The sequence below is a fragment of the Pempheris klunzingeri genome, chromosome 20 (assembly GCF_042242105.1).
Source record: "Pempheris klunzingeri isolate RE-2024b chromosome 20, fPemKlu1.hap1, whole genome shotgun sequence".
In the NCBI taxonomy this organism is placed as follows: Eukaryota; Metazoa; Chordata; class Actinopteri; order Acropomatiformes; family Pempheridae; genus Pempheris; species Pempheris klunzingeri.
This window is the reverse complement of record NC_092031.1, coordinates 14067892-14087974: the sequence shown is the minus strand read 5'-3', so window position 1 is coordinate 14087974 and position 20083 is coordinate 14067892. Positions and strand designations below refer to the sequence as shown.

General features: G+C 44.1%; 1 protein-coding gene across 1 annotated transcript; it reads left to right on the top strand.

Moving 5' to 3' along the window:
* The first annotated feature begins 1664 nt into the window (after positions 1-1664).
* slc38a10 (solute carrier family 38 member 10) lies at positions 1665-20063 on the top strand. Its single transcript, XM_070851421.1, has 18 exons — positions 1665-1842; positions 2031-2292; positions 3795-3912; positions 4191-4236; positions 4415-4508; positions 4749-4892; positions 6409-6533; positions 10913-11015; positions 11385-11567; positions 12337-12448; positions 13503-13609; positions 13707-13860; positions 15378-15548; positions 15634-16062; positions 16163-16249; positions 17067-17087; positions 17463-17603; positions 17709-20063. The coding sequence occupies exons 2-18, from the start codon at positions 2203-2205 to the stop codon at positions 18989-18991; spliced, it is 3408 nt and encodes a 1135-aa protein (XP_070707522.1). The 5' UTR covers positions 1665-1842; positions 2031-2202; the 3' UTR covers positions 18992-20063.
* The last annotated feature ends 20 nt before the right edge of the window (positions 20064-20083 follow it).

Genomic DNA, 20083 nt, shown 5'->3' with positions numbered 1-20083 from the left:
ACAAGCACAAATACATCCCCACACACACACACTTACGAGCGCAGCAGGCCTGGCCGAGGGTCTACCTTGAGGGATTAGGTGCAGAGAGACAGGACCCTCCAGCCAATCAACCGGTCTGTCACATTGATTTTGAGGGGTCACTGGTGCACAATGGCCAGGGTTTTCCTGTCTTAACCTCTCTGATCACACACATATGCACACACACACTCATACACAGGCACACATAATGACAATAAACTTTATATCATTTACATAAAATGCAGAGCTAAAAAGGTGCTTTGTGGGAGGGTAAAATGCAAGAACAGTAAACAATGAACGCTAAAAAACAAAAAAAACAAGACTAAATAAGAGTGTAAAAAAGAAACACCACAAATGTTTAAGATTAAAATGATCCCATAGTAAAGTGGACAAAAGTGTGATTTCAGAGATTGTTAATGATCTTCAGAAAGGACTTTCCACAGGATCTTGCCACAAAAGGCGCGCGCACACACACACACACACACACACACAGAATTTCAATATTCCTCCCATCCACCCCTCAAAGCTTCATCACATCCCTGCCTCTGAAAATCCTCCGTCCCCGGGGGGAAAGCACACCCAGCTGGGGGGAAAGCTCCCAGGTCACCCCACCCTTCCAGCCCCTTGCTCCTTCCTGGTCAAACAACACAATAGCCATCTATCAGAGAGGGCACCGGGCAGGCGCTTTGACTGACGGAAATAAACCCGGCTACTGCCAGCAACGTTTCAGGTGCTCGGGCTGACCATTTTCTCTGACGTCATCCACCATTGGCCTGTTCTGTTTTGGTCTTTTTTTTGTTCCCCCTCACACCTTTAGCCCTTACATCCCTCTGTTGCCTGTTTCCCTTTCCTGAGGGGAATCTCTGAGGAATCTGGAAAAACAGGATTCAAGCATGTCTGCTGGTATTGTTATGATTACAGAGCTTGTCAGTGGCGGAAGTACTAGTTTGGTCCTTTTGTTTGGTGCAAGTAGGAACTGAATAATGTAACAATACTCAATTACAAGTAAAAAAAAAAAAAAAAAAAAGTGCAGAAGTATTATTGTAAAAATGTGCTGAAAATATTAAAAAGAAATTTCTTAGAGGTTATGGGATGATTATTAAATGCTACTTACGGTATGTATTTTGTAGAACATTTGAGCAGTGACATCTAAAAGAAACCACCTAAAAGTTTGAGGGGAAGTTTGGTGAAAGTGACAACAACTCACAGACTTCTGAAATGTGACCCAGAGTAGACACTGTTTTCAGTAAGAGGTAAAAAGTCAAAATCCACTGGTTTAAACTTAATTCATTGAACTTTAAAAGCTCACCATATGTTTATCTTACTCTGAAAAGCACTTGTAGCTATAGCTGTTAAATAAATGTAGCAGAGTAAAGAATTGCAATGTAGTGAAGCAGAGGTTGGATTCAAGAAATACTGAAGTAAAGTACAACAACGCGAAGTTTCTAAGAAATGTTTACACCATGAAAAAACACTGGGAGACCGTAAAGTAACGTTATTTCCAGTGGCACCACATGCACGTCTGTGATGTGGCCACTGGGGGGCGTCCGAGTCTCTGAGGAGTGATGAAGCCAGCGGGCCGTGTTGTCTTCTCTTACCTCCTCGACTGAAGTCCACACTTCCTGGATACGCGTTCAGAAAAAAAAACAGCCAGCTCTGTCATTATCATCTTTATGTCCAGCTTCCGTAAACCTGTAGCTTCTCCACACAAACACACACGAAGCCGCAAAGTTTCAGCGATAAATGGCCGTTTAATGCCACGAATCTACCGATGATAACGTAAACAGGACAGCGAGGCGGTGGGCGCGGAAGTCACTCTCAAAGGTGAGTTAATGAAACTATTAAGGGCTACGTTAGCTTGCTAGCTAAAAGCTGTAATCTTCACAAAGTCATTTTAATGTATTTTATATGTACGTTAGGGTTTGGTTTGTGGGGATTTTACAAAACGATTAAAGGTTCAAGTGTGTTAAATGTCAAACTCGGATGTGTGTGTTTGTGTGTTTTTTTCCCAGAGCGCCACGTCACTGATCGGCGGAGGAGTCAGAAAAACACACCCGGATTTCAGCCCCGATTTCCCGCTTTCGCCCAGACAGCAGCCCGCGGTTCAGCCTCCAGCGAGAGGCTGCGTCCGTGTTGTTTAACGTTTTCTTACCGAGGGGCGATCCGGGCAGCAGGCGCTTCAAAATGACGGCGTCCAACTGGGGTCTCATCATGAACGTGGTGAACAGCATCGTCGGGGTCAGCGTGCTCACCATGCCCTTCTGCTTCAAACAGGTGGGTCACCTGCGGTCGTGCAGGTGCTGCAGCAAGATCCTTCCCGGAAACACGAGCTTTTATTTTGATTCCGTGCGGCGGTGGAAAAAAAGTAAAGGTGGCGGTAAAAGTCCTGCTTTAAATTTTAATTTTTTTTTTACCACAACAGAAGAATTATCAGCAAAAAGTACTCATACGAAACTTGTTATCATGCAGAACTGCAGAACTGCCCATGTCAGTGTTATATAATGCTACCATAAAGACATTTGTCAAGGCTTAGCTGCATTATATACTGGTGGGTAGTTATCTTTGATAATGATAATAGAATAGTAAGATGGAAATACTCAAGTAAATAATAGGGACCATATAGCTAAATAGAGGAAATGTACATAGTAGTAGTAGTGTCACACATGAAGAACAAATTAACATGCTTTAGTTGGACGTAGTTATTTCAAATAACATTGAATTTTACAGACAGGCGTATCAATAGTCAGACCTCAGTGACAGAAAAAGGCAATGGGAAATATTTTTAAAACACTTATAACACAGTATAACACAACATAATTCGACAGCATCACAAACTAGAACCTCCCTAAAGTTACCATGAAGTTGTTGAATCAACATCTTTCATTAAAAACGGATCATTGCAACCTTCAGCTTGATGGTGAGACAGTGTGCTACATTCTGGTGTGTTCAGTTCAGTGTGAAGGGAAATTTGCTTAATGAGTGACTGTGTGTGTTTATAACCTGGCAACTTCCTCATAAGATCAATGGACGTTTGGTTGAACAGAAACAGCATCTCCACCTGTTGTGATACAGCATAAAGAGTCTCTTAGCTCTCCTCATTGAATACTTTGAACACACTGTCGTGCCCTTTACTGTAGGGCAAGGCGATGCCCTCCAACCTCCCTGTGGAAAATAGAAATAAGGAGGAGTTCCTAAAGTATCATTGTCATCACAGTATGAGCTCAGGAAATTATCTCTTGTCAAGCATTTCGGCTCACTTCCTGCCTCACTGCCTCTGCGTTTGCGTCTCAGATTGCATCACTTGTGACTGGTCTATGGCCATGTGGCTCTGTTGGTGTTTTATCACGCGTTTATCACAGCCATTTGTTCCGTTTTCTGCCATAGATTTAACTGATTTGTAAAAGTCTTCCGGGTGGATTGAACATGTGCCAATATATTTTATGTGCTGGGTATCCTGAAGCCATCCATTCTTTTGTTACATCATGAAGTGTGTGCATAATCTTTCGGAGACTTTTCCTCTCCATAGACCGTTATGTTTTGAGCCTACTTAAGATAAAACTGGCAAATTTGTTCCCTACTTGAACTGGTATTGTAATTCAAGGGCTAAATGTAGTCAAGCTAGTGTGGTAGGCATCAAGACTTATTCAAGGCCACTTGTATAATTTAAGGACATTGTTTTGCATTTATATTTCATTAAAATGACCAGATTTTAGTCCAGCTCCGTGGATGCAGGTACACCTGTTGTGTGTTTTAAGTGTTCCTCTGTCCTCTTACAGTGTGGGATTGTGTTGGGAACTCTGCTGTTGTTCTTCTGTTCGTGGATGACCCACAAGTCATGCATGTTCCTGGTCCACACAGCGAGCAACACAAAAAGAAGGACCTACGCTGGATTGGGTGAGTTCAAATAGTGATGAGTGACATTTTTCTGTAAGCTGCTGTTAAACTGTTGCTTAAACCACATCACTATTTACAGTGACGATAAACAAGAATCTAGCAGATTTTAAGTTTAAGCTACTGTACTGTAGCACACAGTATAACCAGTGCGTTGGGAATGCTAGATAAGCTTACATATGGTGGTTTGATCAGAGGTGTTAGTAAAACAGAAATCTGTTGGTTGCCATCTGTTGGTCCACATGTTGTTCACACTGATGTAATTTTTTGTTTCTCTGCAGCCTTCCACGCTTACGGGAAACCTGGAAAAACACTTGTGGAAACGAGGCAAGTCTTATTAATAATTAACTGCTGTATGTGAAGTGTACATTATATTTGATTCTCGACAAATAATTTTCATAGATGTAAAAAAAAATAAAATAAAATATATGAATATTATATCAACTGTCCCCTCTCTCTCTCTCTCTCTCTCTCTCTCTCTCTCTCTCTCTCACTCCACCTGCAGTATGATCGGTTTGATGTTGGGGACCTGTATTGCCTTCTACGTCGTGATAGCTGATCTGGGATCAAATTTCTTTGCTCAGCTGTTAGGTTTACAGGTCTGACATCACTACTTGCTATATTTATCTCTCAGATAATTTCTGAACACTACAATGATCAAATCATACCTTTTCTTGCCACTGCTCTCTTCTGCATTCCCATTTACTCTTAAGCAACCGAAACAGTGAATAGTTGTGATAAATGTTGTAATGGAAACATTGACCAATAAGTAAAACCAAGTCTCTAAGTAAATACTCCAGAAATAATGTGGTATCATCCTGTCACGCTGTCCTCTGAAGGTGACCTTCAGCTTTCGCGTGCTGCTGCTGTTCGCCGTGTCACTCTTCATCGTCCTCCCTCTGAGTCTGCAGAGGAACATGATGTCCTCCATCCAGTCTTTCTCCGCCATGGCCCTCATGTTCTACACCTTCTTCATGTTTACGGTGAGCCAGCGGACACACGCACACACAGCTAAATGCACACCTCAACAGACTTTTGTGGAAACGCATTTTTGCTTTGTTTTTAAAGCTTGGCAATCAAGTTGCGCGATGTTGAGCTGCCCTTGAAAAAGATGAAATGCTTTTGTTAAGTTAGCTGTACAGTTTTAGACCTCAACAGGTCACATGAAGTGCAGTGATAGTCTAAGTATCAGTTAGATCATATATAACTGGCTACATAGTTCACCGTGCTTCCTCTCTGTTTTAACTTGATTTTCAGAAAACTGTTTGGATAAATGTTATTTTGATGTATTCTGTGATAATTCCTCCTTATTTTCTCCATCGTACGGAACTATGTCCTTCCTTACCAGCAAAATATTGTCTTGCTCCTCCTTTTTAAAGACCACATTCACAGTGAATCACATCAGGCAGAAAACAATTGCTGCCCTGCTCTGTAGAGGCTCAAGCAAAGGCTTCCCTTGGGAAAAAGAGGCACCTCTTGGAAATGGCCACTAGAGACATTTTAAGCCTTTTAAGTGCAAAGTAAATGGAGGTCAGGTATGGAGCTCTACTAAATCACAAGCCATTGCAACTTTAGGGAATTATCTATGTTTACTCATCTGTTGTCAGATTTATATATTTCAGACCTCTTCCAGACTTGCATTTGGCATTTTACCTGTATTTTTTTTAACTTGATTTTCTTGTAGGAGAGACGCTTTTACTCTCTCATCCAAAATCTGCATAATATTCCCCGCAACACGACTATGGCAACTGGTTGCTGTTTAATTTCTGAGATTAATACCAACCTTCGGGTATTTGAAACGTGAGACTTAACTCAGATTTTTTTATTCATGTGCTGTAGCCCTTTCTCAACCCTTTGATGATGTTGGCGTTGCATCTTTCTTTGAAACATTTGAGTCATGCTGCACTTCTGGCTACTTTCCAACCACTAATGTTCAAGCAGGGGACTTTCTAACATAAAACCGTTATTACTCGTTCACAGCATTTTTTTCCTTCTTTCTGATTTGAAAGATACATTTTCTTTCCACTGTGCATCTTAGGGCCTCGCTGACTGTCCGACAGTCGTTTTCTGCCTCATGTGATTCAGCTCATTTACTCTTTAAATGCACACACAGAGTTTGTGTGTGCTTCTGTTTTTACTGACCTGTAGTGCTGCTTCCACAATCTTCTCACTGCTGTTTACAGTCTCTCTGTGTGCGATGTGACTTAGAGTTCCATAGCATGGCGATAACCCGGAGGTATGGTGTATGTCTGGCTTCAGATCCAGGCCTGGCCCAGTCCAGACCCCTAACCCTCTAACAGTGACGTATCTCCTTCCCTCCCTCCTTTCATCCTACCCTTCGTTTCCCCCCTCTGTTCGTTTCTGCTTATTGTACCACTTTACTTCTCTCTCTTCCTCTTTTTCCCTCGTGCCCCCCCTGCTCTCCCTCACTCTCCTCCTTGTGCACCCTCTGTTTGCTCCCCTCTGTCCCACTGCTGTTTCCCGCTGCTGGTGCTGTAGATAGTGTTGTCGTCTCTGCGCTACGGCATAATCTCGGGCTCCTGGGTGGAGCGGGTTCACCTGTGGCGCTTCAAGGGCGTCATTCAGTGCCTGCCCATTATCGCCACAACCTTCTGCTGTCACCCGTAAGTAAACCACGGAAACCACCCCCGAAATAACACCACCGTAAGGGCAGTGGGGGGGGTGGAGAGTGAAGGAAGCCCGATGTTTCCCCTGCAACTTTACGCTCCTTAACCCCTCCCTCCCCATCCCATTTACCCAAATCTTCCGCCCACGCCTATCAATCATCCCCATTTTTCACCTTTTTAATTCGGGTTTGGTCTGAGCCATTTGAGCTCTGTGAGTGTGTCTGTGTGTGTGTGCTTGGTGGCAGTAGTAATAAGGCAGAGAAGTGCAACATACTGAAGCGAAAGTTTAATCTTTTCTGCCCTTACCACCCCACACCCAGGGTGAGCACCCTCGGTCTGGGTGTGGGCGGATGGAGGGTTTTGGAGTATTCTGTTGGTCCTTTGGGACTTGATCAGGTAATTAAAGGAGCAAGACATAAGAAACACATGCTGATCGAAAACCTGTGAGGTAAATTGTCTATTTTTTAGCAAATTTATGATTTCACTTTTATTCATTTCGTGTCACCTTCATTACCGTTTTTTTTTTTAAAGCTTTGACAGGTTTTTTGTTCAGTATGGGGTTTCTTGTCATGTCTCTTTCTTTCTTCCCTTCTCTTCATTTTCTCTGGTTTTCTCTCCTCATTCATTACTTATATTATCAGTCTGTGAGCCGTCAGCATGGGTGCAGCCTCCCCCTCCCCCCGCGTCCCCTTCCTCGTGCTCTTCCCTCACTTGTCTTCATCTGGTTCGGGCCGTAACCCCTCCCCCCCTCCTTCCCCCTCAGATGGTGCTGTCCTCGTTCAAACACGGGCTGCTCAGCGGCTGGTGGCTAGGGCAGGTCAATGTGGTGCGCTGGGAGGGTGTGTTTCGCTGTCTCCCCATCTGTGGGATGGCCTTCGCCTGTCAGTCGTAAGTACTCCTCCCGCCCCCACAGGACTATGCAACAAAAATAATGTCAAACAAGACTGAGAGAGTGAGACTCAGAGGAAAATCTGACAGTAGTCCTAAAATCATGCGGTGGGTAGATGCTCAAACGGCGGGTCTTTCCACTGTCTGACTCCTGCAGCAGCACAGCGAATTAGATCTTTCATTAATGCATGTAGAAACTGAGCAAACGTTAAAATTAGTGCATGTATACTTGCAATCTTTCCTTAACACCACAGTGGAGGGTTTGGAGCGAGCACAATGACACATAAATCTGTGGTGGAGGTGAGGTGCTGGTTTAGGGATTTCTAGTCACAAAGGGAGGCTGCTTATTTTGCTTCTTACAGTCAGCTCATCTGTTTCTGCTCTACCGTTTGGTCTGCCCTCTCTGGAATTAACCCGTGATGTAAACTGCTTGTTGTTCACACTGCTGCTTTTGTTTTTTCCTGATGTGACAAGAATGAAACTCAATTCAGCCGTCGAACATTTGGTGAAAGCGGCGCCACTCAGTCGTCGAGTGACTTTTAAATGTAAATGTAAAAAAGAACTAGCTGCAAGTCAAAATTTCCCGAATGCATTACATTTAGACGAGCACTTAAGTGTTAGCGAAAAAAAATGGGAGAATGAAAACTTTTTGGTGAACTTTCTGTCCAATTAGATTTGTGATCTCAATTTTTACATTTTCAAAAGATACATGGATGCGAACCTCGTTAGTGCAAATACTCTACATACATTGAGATCTTTTTTTTGCCAAGTAGTAAGAGGATTTTCACACCAGTCTTGGCAATCCATTAACGTTCCCCACATTGACTGCAGAGATCACACTGCTACATGTCACTTCTCACAGCTCTCACTGTATTCATCCACTTCTCCATTTTCATCCATCTGCATGCTCTGTCACTGCCTCTTTTGTTCTGTCCTCTACGCTTTAGTGCTTGCACTGGGTTTGCAGTGAGTTGAGTGGGTGAAGGGTAACGTGTGAAGGTCTAGTGGGATCTGAGTATACGAAGCCTCATCTTTGATTTGAAGGTAGCGCTGGGGAGGGATGCAGGGGCTGTAATGGTGAGGTCATTAGGAGCCAGATGTTTGGGTGGTGGTACTATACGGGTTTGTTTGTGTGAGAGAGAGTGAGGTAAGTGGCAGGAGTGGGTGACTGTAGCCTTGAGACCGAAACGAGACTTTAATTAATGTAATCGCACAAAGCCAACATAACATTACTGTATGGCCGTGGCGTTCATTAGCAAGTGAGGTGTGCGCATGTTAGAAGACGAAGAAAGCGCGCGCTTGTGTGTGTTTATGTATGTGTGTTTTGTGCGTCAGTTCCCACAAGCAGTGCTGAGTGATATTTGGCAGGGTGATTTCTTGGCCTGTGGTCAGGCCGAGCGAGGCGAGCGCTCCGTTAGGCGGCAGGCAGCTTAAGCCAAACCACTAATCAACACATTGGACCGCCGCCATCTTACAGACACACACTGATGTATTCACAGGCTGATTAAACAGCTCTCAGCACATTGGATTTTTATTACGTTCATGAAATGTGTTTACTTTCAGTTAAAACATTACTTAACATCACCATTATGACGGGATGGGAGCTGGCCCTGTTGTTATTTGGCTGCACTTTTTGAATAGCGAGGAGCAGTTAGCTCATAATAGAGGGACATAAGACAAACACGTGCAGCGAAAATGTCCCTCTGTGATGCTACTGTCAGCAGGCTTTCAACTCCAAGTTAATGATATTATCTACAGCCCTCCCAACACGCATACACACTTCCCCACATTTGCGTTGAGGACCTTCTCCGTCATATTTCCTCCATTTAAGGGCAGCGTTAAAGCAAAAACACATTAGCCTCTGATTCTGGACTATTGAGTGACCATTAGATGCCTTAGCTCCCCACTTACAATATGTCGTTTTATTTAACCTTGGCTATGAGATTTACTGGTTTGCGGATTAAACAAGCGTCAAGGAATAGCACCGCGGGACAGCGCTTGCTCATAAAACCAGAGTGTGTGAAAGAGAGACAGGCAAAGAGAGAACGAGAGGCAGAGAAAGTTATGGTTTTTCTTGCTCCCTCTCTCATTTCTTCTCTCTGTTGCTTCCTTTCACATATATATATGAAGCAGAGAGACAAAGAGAGGAGGCGAAGCACAAAGAGTCTGCCAGGAAAGTTTACAATGCTCTAAAACCTGCCAGGCACTCGCTGTTATATATAAAGCCTGTAAATTCACTGGTTAATGTGCAGATGGCCCCCTCCCTTCCCACGCCGCCACACTCTCTGATAGCACAGAACAGAAAATGATAGAGAGAGATACCTGGGTTTACAGACGGACGGACGGACGGACAAGCCAGCCTTGACTACTGTCACCCATTCTGTGTCACGCACATACACGCACACACTCATATATAGACAAACACTTCCTATACACTTCACCCCCACTGCCAAGACAGTATTTAAAAAATGATTGGACACATTGTTGTATATAATATTATATTATTTTACTGATATTGTTCAAAATCCCACTGAAAAATGCTTCCGTGCTGAAAAATGTATTGCATTCATGTGCATGTCAGATGTACTCATAGACACACAACTTGTATGTAGATGTCCAGACTTAGAAGTGTCTAAATATCTGGGTGTATGAGTTTGGGGGCCCATTTTTTTCAGGTAATTGTCAACTGATAAATCACAGGACAAATTCATCACTCGATGATTACATTTAAGAAATGCTAATTATTCACACTAAATAGATATATATATATAAATAAAAGAATTTAAGTACATCTTTCTCAGCTGTTGCAGAGAATTTGTTATTGGTCGAGGCAGGCTGCTTTGTTTCTTATCACCTGTAGATCGATGCCATCTTACACTCCAGCAGGAGGTTTAAGCCATTGTGGCATTTTAGTATCTCAAAGCAAAGTAATTTAGCAAGCTGCGCCTCATATTTTGATTTGCTTGTTTGACTTCTGAAGAGATTCATTTAGAGCAAGTTTTTCAGAAGATGGTGGTGAACTACATTCATTATCAAACAATGGAAACAATCTGAAAATTTCCATCAGCTAAACAGTAAATCTGCCTTCAATGCAAATCTAAATTTGATGTGTTACTGGTGATTGTCTTACGTTATTTAAACTTTAATGACAAAATGATAATCACTTGTCTGACTTGAATGCTGACAAGGGCATGTGGAGAGAGACGTATAGTTTTACTACTGTGTGGCACAAATGGGCCCCTACACGGCTGCACATTAAAGAACTCTACAGAGCAGTGTCCAGCACAACATTTGAAGTCAGTAGATATATAGACTGTCTGTCATATGTTGCGTGTTGTCAGCTGTTTGAGCTGAGTGCCATGTCCCATAGCAAAAGTTGTGTATCTGTTTGTAGTCCAGACAGCACATGAATGCACAACAGTTCCCATGTGGTCTTGTGTCATGCAGCATGCGGAGTGTGTTGTTGTTGGGCTACTTGTCTCTCACAGGCAGGTGCTGCCAACCTACGACAGCCTGGACGAGCCGTCTGTCAAACGCATGAGCACCATCTTCACCTCGGCCCTCAACGTGGTTACCATCTTCTACATCACTGTGAGTGGAAACACACCACCACCACCACCCAGACACTATCACTGCTGGCACATGGAAACCGGGTCATTTTGTGATATCACAGGGTACCTACTTGTCCCGATCTCTTCCAAACAAATCAGTGCCTAAAAAATATTTGAATGATGCCCTTTCTTGTGAGAAATCAGATCAAATCCTTTATGTTTTTATCACTGGTAAATCTGGTCTCTGTTAAACTCTTTTAAACTCTAAACACACACTTCCTTTTAGAAAGAAATAAGGCATAAAAAGAATCTGTAAGGAAACAGTCAACAACTTAACCCTCATCCTTAAAAAACGTATTCTACTCCATAATGACTCTTTTTGCCTCCCCTCCACCTCTCCCTGAACCAGGTGGGGTTCTTTGGCTACGTCAGTTTCACGGAGAACATCGCAGGCAACGTGCTGATGAACTTCCCGTCCAACCTGGTGACAGAGATGATCCGCGTGGGCTTCATGATGTCTGTGGCCGTCGGATTCCCCATGATGATCCTGCCCTGCCGCCAGGCCATCAACACCATGCTTTTTGAGCAGCAGGTGAGTTAAAATGCTGTTGATAAAATTGCTGTATGGGGCTTGCGAAATGTTTGAAGGCTGGGATACAAGTTCAAAACCTGCTTGTGCCTGATGCATGAAAAACATGTGTAACAACAGCCCCCTTGTAGCACACAGTCCTGCATATTTCTTGTTCCTTTCAAATAATTGAATTTAAATGTAACATACAGTACTACTGGCAGCCTTATTATTGTGGAAGCAGTACTCCCATCCTCTCTGTAATGCAGTTTGACAGTAATAAAAGCAGAAACATGTTGCTCCACGTAAACAAACCCCCCTGGAAACACTTTTTGTGGAACTCAGCTGTGACGTCAATTGAATTTTTATCATATCCAGACATTGCAGTGCCCATAAACACATCTGACTTGTAAAAATCCTCTGACACGCACCGTTTGTTTCATAGTTTAGAAAGACCTGTGGCATGTACAGTATTTAAAGTTTTTCAGAGAATATTCTATCATTTTCTGAAGTTTCAAACTGCACCTTTCGTAACCTTTTATCAGCTTTTCCAGGGAAAGAGGAAGTCCTGCTTGTGTTTTTGGTGAAAATCAGACCAGTCGTACAGGCTGTTGGCAGTATGATGACGGTGATCAGTGTGGTCACAACAAAGTAGCGAAAACACTAAGTAGTACAAGCTACCCAAGACACTCAAACCTAATGGAAAATCCAGTCATTTGATTTGAGATTGTTTTTGTTTATTTATTTAGTCTGGTCATCTATCCCCGTCTTACTCTTTGTTTCCTCCTTACAGCAGAAGGATGGGACGTTTGCTGCCGGGGGATACATGCCTCCTCTTCGCTTCAAAATGATCACTCTCTGCATTGTGTTTGGCACCATGCTGGGAGGCATTCTCATCCCCAATGGTACATCCCATGTGTGTGTGTGTGAACAATCAGGCTTAGATTGAATGGACTGAAATTGAAATTGTATGTGTGTGCGTATGTGTACAGCTCACTGACTGGAGGTCATTAAGGTGCATGTGTCCCTTTATGTGGGCGTAGTAGCTGGGGAGCTTTACGACGTGTGTGAATGTGACTTTACGAGTCAGTGACTGTCACACTCTAACACAGTCCTTAAATCAGGGCCCTAACTTTTATCTCTTTTTAGACGGGCAGACGGGAAGATAGGGCTATTATTCTCTCCAACTCTCACTCTCACAATCACACACACACACACTCACACACACACACATTCATGTACGCACCAATATTGGCTCTCTATCAGGTTCTTAGAGTCTCTCCGTCCCACTCACAAACGGCTCCAAAATGGTAGAGATGTAAAGGTTAGCATGAGTTTATGTTTTATTCATCCTTTTATATGGTGGCTGTTTGTTAAACTTTTGATTGGCTGGACACACACACACAAAGACACACACAGCGGGTTTGGCTGGCTCTTTGTGTATCTAATCAGACTAATAGACTGAGGAGAAGGGAGGTAAGGACCCTGGGGAGAATGGACACTAAATCTGAGGGAGACAATATGGTGTCCGTCCTCTGGATGAACGATGGGTTTCCAGGCCCGACGCCCAGCCGGCCCGGTCCACAGAGACAGGGGTGGGGCCAGGGTTTGCTGCTGCCAGAAACAGGCTGCCATGGGTGGGCGCCTGGAGCTGGACGGGTGCCGGTTATGAATGGCAGAGGCAGGTATGAGTGGAGGTGGTGATAAAGCAGAATAACTTTAAGGTATTTTAACAGAATAGATGTGGAACAATGCGCTCAGCGGAGCACAAACCCCCTTAACTCCGGCTGTGTTGGTGCCATGGTTTGCCCAGTGAGCTCTACAGCAGTGGTTCCCAACCATTTCACCCGTTTATCCATTCATTTTTTAATCATTATTTCAACAGTTCATTACTACCCTCTAATATGCCCTGAATCACAAGATAACCCCTGTGTTTTTCTTCCCCTTTTCTCTCTTAAGTGGAAACCATTCTGGGTCTGACTGGAGCCACCATGGGCAGCCTCATCTGCTTCATTTGCCCTGCTCTCATCTACAGAAAGATCCAGAAGAATGGCATCATCTCTCAGGTTACATAGAATAAGCCTGCTCCTAAACATCTGCTCAGTGAGAACAATTCTCTGTTTCTGACCTGTTGTGCTCTTCCTCTCTTTCTCTGTCCCATAGCTGGTGCTTTGGGTGGGTCTGGGCATCCTGCTGATCAGCACCTTTACCACCCTCTCAATTTCAGCCAGGAGCCCGGGCACCAGGGTTCAAGCCCCTCCCCCTCCAGCACCTGACAAGAACAACCTGGTGCTACCGGACCTCTCTGAACTGCACGGTAAAGATCATGACATGCACCAACAGCAGGCAATCACTTATCTACTTGATGGAATGTAGATTAAAGTGGTTTACTAATGAGCCATGGAAACATTTACCTCAACGGACCGGAGCCAGGGTTGTCTGCAGTGTCTGAGAGTGGACAGCACTGCTGCATGTAATTATTTCATGCACGAGAGACATTTCATTTTTATTTCTTGTGTTATTTTCAAAGTCGTGGATGGCAGTGCCCTAAAACAGCAACGTAAAGAGAATCCGAGGAAAGTAGCAAAGGCCAGTGAGATTAAAAGAAAAGCACAAAGCCGCAGCAGAAAAAGGTTTCTTTTATCTGCGTGAGAAGAAAAGATGGAGACAGAGTGACTGATAGACAGACAGACAGGGTGAGGAGATAACCTCTTGATAATATCTGAGAGCAGCGCCGGGTGCTTGACATTGATGGAGCGCGAGTGATGCCCTTCAAACTCGAGTAATTTCTCTCCAACCCTCTACCTCTGTTCATTTCTCCTGCCATCCCTCCCCCCCCCCAAAAAATACATTTGTCTACACCCACGTCTCCCCCCATATCTCCTGTGGCAGCTATAAAATGCCTGCAAGCTGTAGCTGTGTAAAAGGGAAGGGTGCGATGTGCGTTCGGGGAGGGCAGAGACGGAGAAACCCTTCGATTTAATGTTCTCAGTTTTAGAGTGAAACAAGAGGGGCTTCTAGTTTCACTTCCTCTCTTTGCCACGTGGTTCTTTAATAGCATGGTTTCCTCACCTATTCACCAGTAAAGCTTTTCTCCATCTTTGTGTTTACGCATTTCTTTTAGTTTGAACTCTCCTCATATTGTCGCTCCAGGTGAAACCCCCCGTGGTTCGACCTCCATACATGTTTCCTGTGTGTCACTTTCAATTTGAATTCATCTCCCTCTCTCTTCTTGTCTCTCTCCTGCTCATCTGTTCAGTGGCACCAGTTGTGCCCGTTTTTACATTGTCAGTATTTGCTGCCACCTAGTGGATCGACTCATTAGAAATGGTCAGCTCCAAATCAATTACAGCTGAGTGAACCATTGCGCACAGCTGATGGGAGATATGTGGAGGTGTTCATTTATTTTAATGGCAGCAGTTAATGTCTGCTATAAACACAACTGTACAAGAAAATAAAGAGTACACGTCAGGGCTGGTGTTAAATAGTAATGCACTAGAATACAATCGTTTTACCTTTCTTGGACAAGAAAAAATAATGGAATAAATGAGGTGTCAAATTTATGGTTTCTTAATTTAGTCGCAGTAATATGCCCCATATTTTTCAGAGTGACTGTGCACACTGTCTGTGTGAGAAATTGCAGCAAGAGCAAATAAAAAGCCCACCAGCAGCAGTACTAAACAAGAGTAAAAAATAGCCAAGCATGAAAACTTTATTTTTATGGTTGTATGAATCTATTGCTAAAGGGCTTATTTACTCAGCCATTAACTGTGCCTTAACAGGGAGCACAAAGGTCTCTGATGTAATGCATTGTGTTGTGTGTGTCGCATATAGACAATCCTCCAAACAAGAAGCCAGTGGAGATAGAAAAACCTAAGCTTCCAGCTGTGGAGGTGGTACAACCCGTAGAGAGGGACCAGGCTGAGCCCCCCCAGATTAAAGGACCAGTGGAGCTACCTGAGAGGAAGAAGGAGGAAGAGGTGCAGTTGGACCGCCCTGATGCCGGTAAGGAAACTCAACCAGGACTCAAATCTTAAGTCGCACTTAAATGAACAGTGTCGAATTGGTGATGTTTTGTCTTTTTACTCAGGTGTCGCGGTGCCCGAGGGGGAGGCCCATCGCCATGAACCACCCATCCCTCATGATAAGGTCATGGTAGATACAAGAAAGAACAACGCAGAGCTGGAGGAGGACAAGAAACAACCTGTACCTCCTCCTGCAGGAGGAGGAGCGGAAGAACACAAACAACAAGACGAGCAAGGTATAGGGCACGTTGTGGAGGTCCAGGACAAAAAGGAGGACAAGGTTGAGGGGAAACCAGAGGCTGTTGTGAGGAAAGAGGATGTGGATTTGGGGGGAGGCGAAGTCCTGTCCAATGAGGTGCTGGAGAAGCCGATGGCAGAAGCAGGCAAAAAGCAGGACGTCCCCCCGCTAAAGAAAGGCGAGAGGCTTGATCCTGTTGCAGGAAATGCAGCTGTGGTTGATAATGTGGTCAAGGCTCCTGATGCTGCAGGGAGACGTGAGTATATGTCGCTGTTCGTGTATAACTGTAGTTTAAGACAGTTGGGTGGAAAATGCAACAGTGCAACAGTAACCTGGTGATACTGGTAATCTTTCAGCTCCGGCTCCTGAAGGAGATCATCGTCCTGCTGGAGACGACGTTCCAGCTGTAGACAGCAAAGATACAGCAGACGAGAAGTTGGAAGGTACGTGGAGTGAAAAACTTCCAGGGTTATAGACACGAGTTAACAGTCTCTGGATATTTACTTGGCAGCACTTTAAAACAAGCTGCATATTTTTGTTTAGCCAACTTAGAGTTGATACACATTTTGTACCAAACTGTCGACAATCATACAGCAAAAATTTCATGTAGGAGAGGGATGCCTGCTTTTCCACTGACACGAGCCTACATTGACCAGAATGCAATGCACCTTTGACCCAGCATATAACTTTTTTCCTGGTTAGCCCCAAGTGTGTGTGTGTGTGTGTGTGGGGGGGGGCAGCTTCAATTGCATTTTCCAGCTTTGTGTACACTGTAGTGAAGGCCCTACAGGAGTACCTAAAAGGTATTTTTGAAAATGTAGGCAATAAAATACAAGAGACTGAGGCAGGTTGCTAAAAAGGGGTATAAAGAATACAAGTGTAACACTTAGTGGAAATGATTAATGAAGGTGGGTTTTTACTCTAATTGGCTATAATGTAACAAAGTTGCAGTGGTCTGCTGCACGCTGTTTATGCCCCTCTTTTCCCCATCTCAGTTTACTGGTTTTATCGTACGTAATCTAACCTCTGTGGTCTGCTCTTGCTTATTGTGCCTTATTTTTTTGACGGTACAAGTGGTGTAAAGCACAGCAGCCATATTCAGATCCATTTCTTTCTCCTACTTCTTGACCTGGCTTGATACACTATGCAGTCATTTTTTGGCTTTTGTTGACCTTCTTGTTCTGTTTACCCTTGCCCTCTCTCTCCTTCTCCATCTTTACCCTTTTTTTTCTCTCTTTCTCTGCCGGACTCCTATCACAGTGATTAAAAAGCTGGTTGCAGGTATGAATTCCCTCTTGCCTCCTCTCTTTATCTCGGTCTGCCGCTCTGTCATTCACACAGTCGGCCATTTATCCAAATTAACGGATATTTACATGTGCACAGAGTGCATTAATTTATGTTTTATCATATAACTGAATAATGTGCCAGTGTAGAATCCACCCACTCACCTTGCCCCCTAACATAGTTTGTGTGTCTCCAGCTGCCCGTTCCAGTTTATGTTTAAGGCTAAAGTGTCAGCCTTAGTGAAATATTGTCTATTTCCCCTCCCTCTCACCTAGAGACTGGCCCTACATCAGCCTAACTAAGCTTCTCAACTAATGCGCTGCTGTCAGAGAACGTTATGACTTATTTTAATTCAACGTTTCTGTCATGTAGAGGGCCAGCTCGACCACGCCGTGCTACTGCAGGTGATCAAACAGCAGCAAGAGCAACAGAAGAGACTTCTTGACCAGCAGGAGAAACTACTGGCTGTCATAGAAGAACAACACAAGGAAATCCACCAAAAACAACCTGCTGGTGCGTATGCACATAATGTTTTGCAGATGTGATGTTTGGCAAAGAGCACAGATATCATAGGTGGTGCTGTTCAGTTTAAGAACTAAATGTATTTATAACTTAAAGGGGCCGCTGAAGGGGACGCAGAGAAAGGCATCCAGGAGCACGTAGAGGTGATGGAAGGTGGAGCAGCAAAGCCCAAAGAGTCTGGCCTCGCCTCAGACATGAAGCAGCCAGAGGTGGTTGCTGGAGCTCCACAGGGTGGAGTGGCAGAGCCTCACGCTATCGCCCAGAATCAGGCTCAGGCCGGGGAAAAGGCCGCAGAGAACGGGGCTCCTAAAATAGCTGTTCAAGCAGCCTACAAGGAGGATGAGCCCAATGCACCAGGAGGAGAAGCCCATAAGCAGAGTGAGCTGGGCGCGAGGGGAGTGCCACTGGGAAAGAAAAGACCTGATGACCGTCAGCCTGCACCTGAAAACAATCAGGTAGCTCAACTCAAAGGTGAAGAAAGAAACCTGGATAAGGAAAAAGAGAAAATTGAAAATCTCAAAAAAGAACTCATAGAGAAAGAGGTCCAGGCAAGACTGGAAAAAGAACAGCTCGAGAGGGAGATAAAGGAAAAGATGGCCAGAGAACAGGAGTTAGAAAAGGAAAGAGAGAGGATAGAGAAAGAAGTGCAGGCAAGATTGGAAAAAGAACATCTTGAAAGAGAGAGAAAAGAAAAGCTGGCCAAAGAGCAGGAGTTGGAGAAAGAGAGAATAGAGAAAGAAGTGCAAGCAAGGGTGGAAAAAGAGCGACTGGAAAGGGAGAGAAGAGAGAAGCTGGCCCAGGAGCTGGAGAAAGAGAGAGTGGTAAAAGAGAAACTCGCACTGGAGAAAGCTGCAGAAGAGAGGCTTCAGCAGGAGATCCAGAAAGCAGACAATGAAATACTTGAGAAAGCGAAGAAAGAGAAGAAGGCGGAGGAGGCTCGGGAGCGGCTGGCCCAGCTGGAGCGAGACGGAGAAGCCAGAAACGCTGGAAAAGCTGCACAGGGGGGTCAGAGTGAAGATGGTGAAGCTTTGAAGAAAGGAGGACGAGACCTCAAAGAGAAAGTTGCTGCTCAGGCGGACCCCAGAGAAGATGTGGAAGATGGGGCCGTCAAAGCCAAGGCTCACCCCCAGGGCTCCCACGAGAAGGCCAGGGACCAGGGAGAGATGGATCTAAGGCGGAGGCGCCGGGCAGTGGGAGCCAGAGAGGCTGGAGGGCCCCCAGAGGAGGCTGGGGCACCCAGGGGGGTGCCGGGGCTGGAGCCCCTGCTGGAACTGGGGGGCTCAGACCTGCACGCGGCCCTGGAGGAGCAGCTGCTGGCCGGGGCAATGGTGCACTCACGGCAGATTAAACAGGTCTCAGAGGATGAGGGGGCGAAATAACACACATCAGACTCACACAGATTGGACAGCAAGTTCAGCACATAAGGTGCACCTGCAGCAAACCTCGATTACTGTGGACCACATCGTTGCCTTACGTTCTTTCTTGCCTTTAAAATGTTATGGACTAAGAGGAACATTTTCTTTTCCTTGATACTGTGCACTCTGGATATAACCCAAAGTCTATATTAAAAAGCAAAGTGTATGTAAATATTAACTTATTTTTGACTTTAGAGGAAGATTTTCGAAGAGGTTGCTGTTGAAGTGTATATAAATCTATGCAAATACCATTCTATGGAGTGTTACGACAGGGTGAATATATATATATATACATATTTGTATTTGAGTCACCTTAGCTCCTTTCATTCAGCAGCTTTGAGGAGTCTTCCTCTCTGTCAGATCTGTGTTTGTGCTTTATTGTCTCCTGTGCTGATTTTTTCTTTAAGTTCTGGTCGGTTTGTTTGTGTTCATCTGTTACTTTGAGATGTAAATATTGTAAATTTGTTGTGTGATCAATGTTTAAGTACCACATACTGGATGTAACATGGGTTCAGGCACCCTGGTAAGTGTTGTTTTCACTATACTTTCAAATAGAAGTGACTGAATCCAGCCTCATGCTGCAGCTACCAGGTATATAGTGTAGCCTTACTGTTTGATAATCTGGACAATAGAGCAGCTTGATCCAAATCATTTGGATCCATCACCCCAGTCACTAATCATTCCATCTTCAGTATCTCTTCCTCGTTGATTTATTAGTGCCTTTCAAGCCATTTGCTGCAGTAGTGATATTTGATCAAGATAAAATGTGGCAGTTTCTCATTTTGTGGTCTATTTCCTTCCACTGGATCTTTTACTGTAAATGTTACAGTAATTGAGAAAATAAGATTTGTACAATGTGTTGAGGAAATTCAAAGGAAATGTGGACTATATTTGTAGTGTTTCTTAGTAATCCAACTTTTCCTCTATCAGTTGGCACTTCTACACATGCTGGACCTTTGCTTTGTACAAGAGGCTTTTTTATGACTATTTTTCTATGTGCTTTGTATTTCTGTACATTTGACTGATAAGAATAAATAAAAACATCTGTATTACATC

Excerpts from the sequence above, each read along its gene's own strand:
- slc38a10 (XM_070851421.1), top strand. The coding sequence starts at position 2,203 with ATGACGGCGTCCAACTGGGGTCTCATCATGAACGTGGTGAACAGCATC. Across the intron at positions 4,893-6,408 it reads ACACCTTCTTCATGTTTACG|ATAGTGTTGTCGTCTCTGCG; the intron begins GTGAGCCAGCGG and ends CTGGTGCTGTAG. Across the intron at positions 12,449-13,502 it reads AGGCATTCTCATCCCCAATG|TGGAAACCATTCTGGGTCTG; the intron begins GTACATCCCATG and ends TTCTCTCTTAAG.